The 11,267-nt window shown below is 42.8% G+C and overlaps 1 protein-coding gene across 1 annotated transcript in view; it reads left to right on the top strand.

Moving 5' to 3' along the window:
• The window catches only part of LOC104536082 (paired box protein Pax-2-like), a 50,101-nt gene extending 39,058 nt beyond the window's left edge, over positions 1 to 11,043 (top strand). The window contains 4 exon segments of the mRNA XM_010178609.1: positions 3,255 to 3,356; positions 9,324 to 9,382; positions 9,385 to 9,409; positions 10,751 to 11,043. Of these exon segments, the coding sequence (XP_010176911.1) occupies positions 3,255 to 3,356; positions 9,324 to 9,382; positions 9,385 to 9,409; positions 10,751 to 10,827 (263 nt within the window). The 3' untranslated portion in view covers positions 10,828 to 11,043.
• Positions 11,044 to 11,267: the final 224 nt, after the last annotated feature.

Below are 11,267 nucleotides of genomic sequence, written 5' to 3'. Positions count from 1 at the left end.
GTCGTTAAGCAGGGGTTGTACAAACTACTAAAATAAACACATAGGCAGCTGGTGAGCACTGCCATAGCTATGTTGTGAGCAATATTTGAGTCACCTGGTTTGGGAGCGTTCATGTGTGCTGGTGCCTTCACATAGCAGACCAAGTAGTTAAGAAAGAGGGCGTCGTGTCTGAACGTCAAGTGCAGGAAGGGCAGGTGAGAGACTATAATGTCTTGCAGCCAAAGGAATACAGACGGGCTTTAAGCAAAGGACAGAAGTGAAGAAATAGGTTGCAGAAGATGGCAGCGCTTAGGAGCTGCAGGCTGGAGGGGAAGAAGAAGTTTCGGGTAGGTAGTAGGGGAAACTCCTGTGCAAGGTGACTGAACGTTGCTTTAGAAGCTTAGGAGTGGCTTGGATGAAATAGTGGGTACCATTTAAAGTGATTACTTGAGGCTGTTGTCACTCCACTGTCAAAAAAATATAGTTTGGGCTTTTTCAGAACAAAGTCTTAGTGCAAACCACAATTCCTAATGCTCAGGAAACACATCTTACCTCTGCCTTCTTCATGTTCCTATATTATTTTTCTCTTTTGACCTAACATCCTCCCTTTGTCTTGTCAGGTGAGATCTGCATTTCTAAACTTCCCTGTAGGGAGGGAGCAAGTAACAGCAGAGAAGATTTTTGTGTTCATAACACTGTCTTGGTCCAATCTTACTGCGGCCAGTAAGAGCCCCTGAGCCCTGGACACTTCCTAAGCCACAGAGCCTCCTGACGGCCTCTCTGCAACGATGTAGTTCTCTGGGGATGCAGTCATGTATGACCACTCTCTAGCCTAGAAGGCACTGTGTTCCAGGAGAGGCACCTGCCTTAGGGCCCTCATGGAGAGTCAGACATGGGAGGAAGTGTTCAAAAGCTTAAACAATGTCACAGTGATGAAGATGCTGTTCCTCACTCAGGAGGCTCTTGGAGAAGGGAGAATGGCTGGAGTTGGAAGCATTTTATGAGCAGGATAGGTGCTAGCTTTGCCATGCAGGAACTGAATAATCCTGTCTACCTGTTGGTAATAGGAAAAGGTAATGGGAGGGGCCTGCTTGCATGTAACAGCATTTTAAGAGTCTCTCTGTGGGACTCTCATTCATGTTGCTGTTACTGTACTTGTTTGTTATCTTCTTTTTCGAAGATAAGATTGGGATTTTGACAGATGATCACTTCCCAATGAGTTTTTCTACACTGAGTTTTGAACATCAGCCTCTGTGCCCTCATGTCTGAATTAAAGCACGGACAGATGTGCATAGATGGAGTAGCAGAGTGAGTGTGTATGTGTTCTCACCTGAATGGAAGTGTCAACATGAATTAATTTTGTCTGCGGCTACATAATGTTCTCTTTAACTTTACAGTGACACATTTTTTCTCACTCATCACCTGTTGTTATTTCTCAGGCTAGTCAATAAATGAAACCAAAAGAACATTAATTTTAAGCACAAAACTTTCTTGCCTTAAAAGACTGGGAAGAAAAAAAAAAGAACTACATCTAGTAGGTGTTAATCATACAGCTTAACACACAGCTACAAATCACTAAAGGAATGATGGTGATAAAAGAGTAGAAGAGTGTAGAATATCAATCCCTGAGGCATTATATACTTATTTTTATCAATACTGAGGAGTTGCTGGAAAAGAGCTCAGCCATTGTCTGGTAGTTCTGTGCCATTATCTACAAGGAGGTGATGTAGGAACCTCAGCCACTGATCAGGAACCTCCTCAGGGAGAAAGAATGAACTTGCGTTTCTTTTTTCTTGAGCAAATCACCTGGGTAATCTTTAGTCAAGACCTATGAAAGCAATGACACTGGCTTAGCCTACCCCATCCCAGACAAACTTTCTCCCTTCAGGTTAATGCTCCATGTTGTTTCGTTTTTGCTTTGCTGTGTAACTGTTATTTATTTCTGATTCCACAGCCAGGGTTCATGGTTGCAGGGCCTGCTTTATCAGTTATCATTCTGCCACTAGTAGAGCTAAACCAACCCTTATTCTTCTTTCACTGACATATCCCAGCACAGTTCCAATGACTCCAGTGGTGTTAATACTTAATCTGCCACTTCTAAAGGCAAATCACACTGCAGCCCTCAAGTTAGAACAGACAGGAGAGACAAAATTTAACAGAGCAACAACAAATGGCACAAACTTCTCGGTGAGCTACAGTTCACCTAGGGAATGTGAAAGGCTTTGGATGCCTGGAACAGGCTGAGATCTCAGTAGGCAGTATTGGAGGTTGAGCTGTAAATCTCCCAGCAGCTGTGAAGGAAAGATTATCTTAATTTACTTAGGGGTTTTTTTCTCTTCTATTTTTTTTTCCTGTTTTGGCTTGAAACTCCCAGCAGCTTCTGAGATGATTTTAGTTCATTTAAATGCAATAAGCACTAACAGCAAATGCCCTTCTGGCTGGCCCATTTTCAGGCTAACCAGTCCAAATGAGGAAATGCCTCTGGCATCAACCAAGAAGCCTCCAGCTGCACTTCCTAAGAGATGAAAAATAAACTACAATCATCCACCCAGTCCACACCCCTCTCTACTTCTTTGGTGGAGAAAAGATGTCACAACTTTAAGTATTACTAACAAAAACTTGTACCTGTGATAGAAATGAAGTGGGACTCCAACTAATTTGCATGATCCTATTATTATATCTATATCACATCAGCACCTGGAAGGAGTCCAACCGTATTGATTTCATACTCAGCACTGTGCAAATGTACTAAAAGCGTGCCCTTGCACCAAAGAGTTTGCAGCATAAAAAGAAGCACAGAGAGGTGAAGTGACTTGCCTAAAATCATCAGCAGGTGAATGGCACAGGTGGGAAGAGAGACAGGCACAGAAAACTCTTGGATCACTTTCCAGTGCCTTGCACATTGACCATACCCTAAAGCAACATCACCACAGTTTTGGAACTGCATCCACTGCATATAGACAGGACCTCAGCTACTTTGGCAATGAATATCCTGCCATTCTCTGTGCAGCCCAGGGCCATTTTGATTTAGTTAAAATAGATCCAAAAATCTACAATGAAACAAAACAAATTGTTTTCAGCCTCTCAAAGCTAAGTTTTAACATCCATCCTTACAGTGTGAGATCAAAAGTGCCACGGTCTTCCCTCAGAATTTTCAGTGGATGGACAGCACTTATGTAAGAGAAGGCTGCACAGTGGGACAAAAGGTGATATCAAATCAACATTGAAAGATCTTAACCCTACTGACCACCTGTCCTGATTCTTTCCCTTTTCAGGTCGTGATATGGCAAGCACCACCTTGCCTGGCTACCCACCCCATGTTCCCCCAACTGGACAAGGCAGCTACCCAACCTCAACTCTTGCAGGAATGGTTCCTGGTAAGTCAGCCTCCAGACCTCAGTAAGAGTGCACACATGTTTGAACGGTATACCTGCATTGTAAGAGCTTTAGCAGTTTGCTTTGCTACTGCTTTGCTGATATTAAGGCCTATTATTTTCATAAAGAAATCATCAGATGCCTATAACCAATGCAGCTAAAACACCTTTTTGTGACGTATCTCCTTCCCCCTAGTAACTGATTCACTGCTGCTATGGGCAACTAGCTATCTGTAACCTGTGGCAATTAATTGGTAATTAATTAACCTTAGTATTCATTAACTAATGTAATTATTTTCCAATGACCCGTGCAGTTTATTATGTACCGCTTGTGGCTCAGGATATTCAGCTATCCACTAACTTAGGGTAACAACTTACCTTCTGTCTAAAGCCAGAGCATCAAACTGAAAATCATCAATGGTAATTTAATACCTGCAGTTTTTGGAGACCTGCTGTCCATAGCCTAAACCACCTAAGAACTCAGCAATGATTAACAGTATTTCAGGAGAAACTAACTATTCACTTTCAACAACCAACTACTTGCCCACCTCCTGTTTTATAAGATAATGCTTCCAATCCAAGAAACTATCTGCATAATCCTGCATCCAAAGGGAAACTGTTTCTTTGCTGTCCAGTGCCTTTGGAGAAATACCTTCTCTTGGCAAATGGATTCTCGCAGTGTTTAGGGAGTAGATAGGACCATTTACCCTAGTGCAATTGAAGAGTTTATTTCCCCAGGCTCTATTCCCTACTCCTCTGATGACAGTTATCCCCAGAAGGTAAATTAAGAGGCAGGATTTTAATTTCTCAGCCAGCCTTGGTAGCTCTGAACTCAGAAACTCATCTGCCACTGATTTCTGTCTATGTTACCATGCTGGGTAGTGAGTTGTGACACTAACGAGCAGGTACACAGTCCATTCTGCAACCTCTGCTCCTGGAGGGATGACTCCAGAACTGAAGCAACAGAAAGCTGAGGACAGGAAGCTCTTAAATCATTATATGACTTGCCAGGGCTTATGAGTGAAAAGCCTAACTCAACCCTCGTCCAGATCTCAGAACAGCTCGCTAAATGAACATACACTGCAGTGAGGACAGTGAAAATGTCACTGCTAGGAAATGTTTGCAGGTCAGAGCCTTAACATCTTTAAATGACAAATCACTGCTTACATACCATGAAGTACTGGCTAATACCTATGGTCACATTCCAGATAACAAGCTACCTACTGCTTATGATCCTAAAGCAAAACAGAATCTTGGGCTATGTTGTGAAGACAGTGTGACTGACCTCCAGATCAGGAAAACAGTGGATTGGTCCTCTCCTCACCCCCTTGGGATAGTTGACCAGCTTGTTGAACTTTTGGGGTGGTGCAGAGTTGGCAAATTTTAGGGCACCTCCTTCTACCCTAAATTTTTCAGGGGAATGGTTTGGCTCCAGAATCAGAGAAGCACTAAGACAATATAAATCAATTTTAAAAGCCCACACAGTAACAGCAGGTAGCTTTAGTTGTCAACATTTAAGTTAGTTATGGGTAAAAACTTACAGAAAGTCATGGCATATAGAAGTGATAAATAACACCAAAATAGCTGGCTCTTTGAATAGGTACTGCTAAAAAACAGGCTCTTATCATATTCTAACTGTTCTCAACTCTTCAGTGACTGCTGTGTAAGTTCAACATCTGCATCACAAGGATGATACTGACACCTAAAATGGGACAAAAATTTTAAGACCACTAATCACAGAGGTCACTTACCCAAGAATAGGGCATTTCAGCTCCTTGATGGGGAAGCTACTTATCCATAAGACAGCAGTGTCCCCCGAAACACACAAATATCCCCCAAAAGAAAAGTAACAAGACGATAAAGAGAAAAACTGAGTTATGCTTCAAAGAAAAAAAGATTATTCAAGTCAAATGGATCCCTTTACATTAAATCTGATGTCAACATTCAATTAGAGGAAGTTTTTCCAGTGGCCTACTTGGGCATCCTGCAGTAGATAGCGCATCTTTCCACAGAGCAACAAGTTCTGGCTGTTTCTGTCATACCCCACTGGTCAGACCCAGCCTGGCAGCGCTTCTGTTCCTGTATTCTAATGTGACTGAAGCCAACAAGCTGGAGATAAAGAGGCTTCCTGGGAAGGAACATAAGACTTGGCTTTAATGGGTCACACTGCAGATCTCTGCAGCCACTGCTCTCTGTCAGGGGCCAAAAGTGAACGCCTGGGGGAAAGGTGTAAGAGAAGAGCAAGCATGTATCGGCACTGTCTCAAAAGATGTCCCAGCCTCCAATAAGTTGCGGCTCTGAGACTTCCTAAGCCAGACTTAGTATCTTTCTATTTAATATTAAACACCCTCAATAGGTTTCCTCTCCACAAACTTAAACTGTGTCTCTTGAACCCACATAAGCCTTTAACATCTGTAGCAACCTATGGCAAGAGGTTCTGTAGCCTAACTACATATTGTGTGAAAACTACCTCCCTTATTTGTTCTGAACTTGCCACCTGCTAGGCTCACTTCATGCCTCATGGTTTCTGTATTAGAAGACTAAACGTGCCAAGATTTAAATACAGATACCAAGAAATACTGTTGGTAAAGGTTCCCAGAGCACAGATTGCACAGAATATAGGCCTCATGAGAGCGATCCTCTGTGGTTGCTTTGCAACCTCTGTTAAGAGTCCAGGTTGAACAGAGAAAACCAATATTATTTTGCCAATGGTTTGTTAGATGCCCCCAGACCAAAAAAGGTCATGGACCAGTGCTTTAACGAGACTGGAAACAAGAAGCCAGCAAGATGACCACTTGTATCTTTAAGAAACATACAGACATGCAAACAAACCTTATTGTCCATATGTGAGTGAATATGAAAAAAGAAGCTCTGTCTTCTCTAAATAAAGGTGCAGAGCTAAAAACAGAACTGGTCAGAAAGCAGAATTTCCAACCCAAGCAAAACTCTGATTTTTTTTACATTTGTTTTCATCTTGCGCTGGGATGAGGAGTCAGAATCTTGAAATTGTTCAAGGATGAAACATTTCAATAGCGTCAACATGTTCTAGATGTCAAGACATATTAAAATAATAACAGAGTTGAAAGGAAATTAAATGAGATGAGAAAGGCAAAATGAAACAAAACAAGAAAGTTGAAACATAATACTTTGTTTCAATTTGCAATCATTCCAGAACTTTTCTTTCCAAAACTCCATCGAAGCTGACAAGCTCATGCAAAACATTTCCATTTCGATGAGACAGCATTTTCCAGGAGAAAACTGTTTCTGAGAAGATTGTTTGACCAGTGCTAACCAAAGCTGCTCCGTTCTGCCTGTGACAACCTTTCACTAGACTTCTGCTTGTACAGTCTAGAGAAGAGCTTGTCTCCAGTAGCAGTACATCCATGCACCGTGGTCAGTCATGCACGCAAATATCTCCGACTTTATGCGGATGATGTGGTAAAATACACATCCTGCATTCGCCTTTGCCTGTAACTTCAGGTGCCAGGCTGCAGACATGGATGAAAGCCAGTAGTCCCTGAGCACACACTTGAAAATGCAGGGGTTAGTCACTCAAAGGATGAATCAGGTAACGTGCTACATGTAATCTATGTGTCTGAGAGATTTCTCCTGCACAAGCGACAAAGCGCCTTTGATCCCTGCCTCAATTCTTCCTCTTTCCCAGAAAAGCCATCAAGTTTCTGCACAGTTTTGGTGAAGTGAGCATCCTCTGATGGGAACTGCAGTTTACGCAGAGCAGTGTAGAGCCTGCAGAGGGCTGGTGATAGCAACGGCAGGGAGTCGTTAAACAGAATCCAATGCTGATGAGGAAATTACACTTGTTTCATTAGTGATCGGGGAAGGCGATAGCTCAGTTCCTCTTGGTCACAGTTGAGCTCAAAAGCTCATTATCCTGCTGCATGCATGCTTTCACTCCTCGTCAATAAACACTGTTTCCAGTGGCTGCCCTCCCTCCTCCCCAGCTCTCCATAGCTGGGGCTCTCTCTCCTCTACTTAACCCGTGCTTTAGGAACACTATAAACAGTTTAGGGTGACAACTCAGAAGAGGGTGAGAGAGAAGCCTTGAAATATCAGCACCTCTTCTCTCCATGCAGAGAAGTGATGCTTATGTGAGGCATTTCAAAGCAGAAATTATCATCTGGATAGGTTTTTTTTCCTTCTTTGGAGGGCAAGCTCATTCCAGTATATCCCACAGTAGAGATAAATCTGGATCATGCGTTTCCTTTTGCCTTTGTATCATATCCCACAGCATCTTGGTCATCTTCTGAGGTTTCACCTATTCCTTCCCAGCTAGCTGCCAGTATTTTCAGTGCAAAATGTTTCTAGATAGGAAAATATACTGAGTTACTATCATTAAAACAGTATTTAGCAAGGTCTGTCACACAAAATGAGGCTTTACGCTAAAACTAAAAACCACTGTGAGTAAAATACCTTTGGATGGTGATTGGTTTTGATGCATCTCACTACTTGGGCTATTACCCTGAGTGGCCTGAAAAAAAAAAACCAACCAACAAAACCTGACTGGACGTATTCTCCTCAAATTTAAACCAGTGCAAATCCCCTGACTTCAACAGACTTCATTTCCATCACCTGAGAATCTGTGGTTTTGGCTTTAACTCTCCAGTGAGGGGAGATTTGCAGAGATTACAGTATAATTAATTGACATTTATTTGGTAATTGTATCACAGGCATCCAGCACATCTTGCTTTCCCTTCTTTCCATATTCCGTGGTACCCAGCAGGAACCCCAGGTGCTTTCCAAACACTTCTGCTGTAACAGCTCCACCCCTGCCTCAGAGCAGACCAGAAGCCAATAGTCACGCTGTTCTCTCACTGTCTTTAAGCACATAATGCTTTTCAGATGGCACTAACTGTCCCCAGCCTGTTGGTACTGCATTAAACTGAGGTTATGATCGGATAATGGCATGTTTTTACTCAACAGAATAATATATTTTTAAGTTTTGGGAGATCTATTTATTTTGAATGCAGAACCATATCTCCTCAGTTACCAAACATAATTCCCTTAGCCCTGCACAGCCTTTTATAAAACAAGGAGACTCAGCTCCATGTACAAAATAAAACTGAATATTTAAGAAGACTCTACAACATTCAAATCTTGGAGTCTTATTAGATCACAAAGCTCACAAGTATTTTGGTTTGGGCCCATTTTACTGAATGTCAAAAAGGGAGCTGTAGCCCAGCTTGTCTTTCAGGTTCAGAATAGCACCTAAAGCACTAATCATAGAAACTTATTTTCTGGAATTGGAATACTGCAAGTTTTATCTGTAACTCACTAACTAAGCATTAAGGTGGGGTTCATCACATATGAATCACTTTTCTGACTAACACCAGAAAGAGTGATTCGTATGTTTTCAATTTTGTTTTGTATTTAAGCCCACCCTACACTCAGAACACTTCCAATAATGAATGACACTCTTCACAAATTCATCATCGCCCACAGGACCCTACGAACAGAACTTAGCAGTATACACCACAATCAACAGCACTCCTCATTCCAATGACTTTACTGCAAGCTTGTCCCATCAAGCTCCCATGCCTGCTGTCCTGACACTAGTGGAGAACCTTAGATTTTATTTAAAGGAAAGATGATAGTTAATTGCAGAAAAAGCTTGCATATGCAATCCTACAGCAACCCAAGAATCAGAATTTACAAGGCAACAAAGAAGAAACCCGTTTAATTATTTATTTGTATTACTGAATTTCATTCTTTTAGACTATTTTCTTGATCCTGAAGAGGTCAATCTTACAATTTTTAATTGTGTGGGTAAGCAACATTGCACCGAACAAACACTACAGTGTCCTGAAGTGCACAGTCCCAGCTGGGCAGGGAAGCCAGATACATGAGTTTTACTGCTGGCATATGGATTCAACATGAACACTGGCTTGATGGAATAGCAGGCATGAACCTTCATTCCTAACTATATTTCACACCTTCCTTGCTTTCTTCCAGGGAGCGAGTTCTCAGGGAACCCCTACAGCCACCCTCAGTACACAACCTACAACGAGGCCTGTGGTTCAGCAACCCTGCATTACTAAGTGAGTACCTCTTTCCCACAGCACACCCCCAGCCTCGCGATCCTTCTGTTTGTCTCTTTGTTTTCTTTTCCTTGGTTGTTGGTTGTTGGTTTTTTTTTTTGTTTCTGGAGAGGACTTTCAAGTATCTGGCCAGGTGAGAAGCCCTTTTCCTCACTCTCCAGTCCAGTGTCTGGATGGGTATATACCTCACATGTTTTGTATCTGTTCTGAAGCTGATTACTCTTCCATGAGACAGTTCGGAATTCCAGTTCAGCTCTGTCCATGGCCTGCATCCACAGTTTAATCAGATGACATCAGAAGTTAAATTCAGGTTCTGCTACTCTTTCAGGCTGCAATCAGCATCCATTCAGGGTTTGATTAAAAATCCAGATGAGGCTTCACTCTCTGAGGTTAAACCCACAGTCAGTTCCTGGGGATCTGGAAATCCCATAGACATTCTTCTTATTGGACCAGTTGGAACAGTGTCCAGAGTGGAAGAGAGGCTGCACCACTAGGTTTATAATAGCCAGTAGAGTTTTCTTGCAGGGATATATCCATCTCCAGTGACTCTAATATGCTCAGAAATAGCATTTTCCCCTCTGAAAAAAACCTCCCATAAAACCATATCTTCTAACACAACGTTTCTTTGCAAGAGAATAGGAGGAGATTTATTATATGTAAAATAAATCAGCTGTGATTATTACCTACATATTTACTGAGGTTTAACAACTGGGTAATAGATGCACATTTTATTCCAGTGTTGTTAAACCTCAGTAAATGTGATCTTAATAATCAATCACTATTTAACACACATTCAATAACCATCTAGAGAGCTTTCACGCCAAATGCGACCAAAATCCCAAGCAATAAAACACTGTAATTTTGTTTCATTTCTCCCGTCTTGGTTTTAAAAGTGACCTGCTATACTTTGTCAGTTATGCTCAGAACACCTGACTCTGACATTTTCCTTGTGGCCGCGGATCAGGTGTGGCATATTTCTGCTGCAATGCTTACGGGCTTCCCTCTCAGCAGCTCACTGATGGTCAGAAGGAGCAAAAGGATCTGCTTCCCATAGAGGGCCTTCAAAGCCAAAGTCCACAGTAGCATCTCTCCACCGAAACATGGCCCTCAGCCAGCTTCCACTGATTGCCTTTCCCAAATCCCACTAAAAGCTGAGTCCCCAAGTTCATTCCTTTGGTTCCTTTCCTTTTATTTCTTGCTTTCCGTTCCTTTTTTCTTTTCAGTTCTCCTTTGTTTCTTTTCTTTGTTTGATTGTTTTGTTTGTTTGGTTTGGTTTGTTTTTTTTTTTTTTTACTGTTTGTCCTTTCAACCAGTCCATTCTTCTCCTGTGTTAACTTTCAGGTTCCCCTTATTATTATAGTGCCACATCCCGGGGCTCCGCACCTCCCACTGCTGCCGCTGCCTATGACCGCCACTAGTTACCATGGAAACCACATGAAACTGCAGGGCGACAGCTTAGGCCTCCACATTGTACCTGTCTGATCACCTCCCTCCATCCCTGGGAAGGGTGAAGAGACCTTCTCCGTTCCTCTCCACAGTCCAGTTCCGTCCTCTTCGCCATGAAGGCGCCGGACCAAGCGCTCACCACACGAGACTGAGATCCCCCGTCCTTCCCCTGCCCTCCACCCCGACGGCTCCCCCCACGCTGGGAAAAGCCTGTGGCCAAGTGGCTTCTCCCGCAGAAGCCCTTCACCATGCCTGGGCAAAGCTCAGCCACGCATAGTCCCCTTGGCTTCCAGGACGTGAGGGGGACTGGGAAGCAAAGCAGCTGGCAACCATTGCCTTACAGGACCCCCTTCTTCTGGGAGCGGTAAGGGCCAGGGGAAGCAGGGGAGGACACTGCTCATCAAACACTGTT

The sequence above is a fragment of the Mesitornis unicolor genome, unplaced genomic scaffold (genome assembly GCF_000695765.1).
Source record: "Mesitornis unicolor isolate BGI_N332 unplaced genomic scaffold, ASM69576v1 scaffold10842, whole genome shotgun sequence".
Lineage (NCBI taxonomy): Eukaryota > Metazoa > Chordata > Aves > Mesitornithiformes > Mesitornithidae > Mesitornis > Mesitornis unicolor.
The sequence above is the reverse complement of the archived record's forward strand: the minus strand, read 5'-3'. Positions and strand labels throughout refer to the sequence as shown.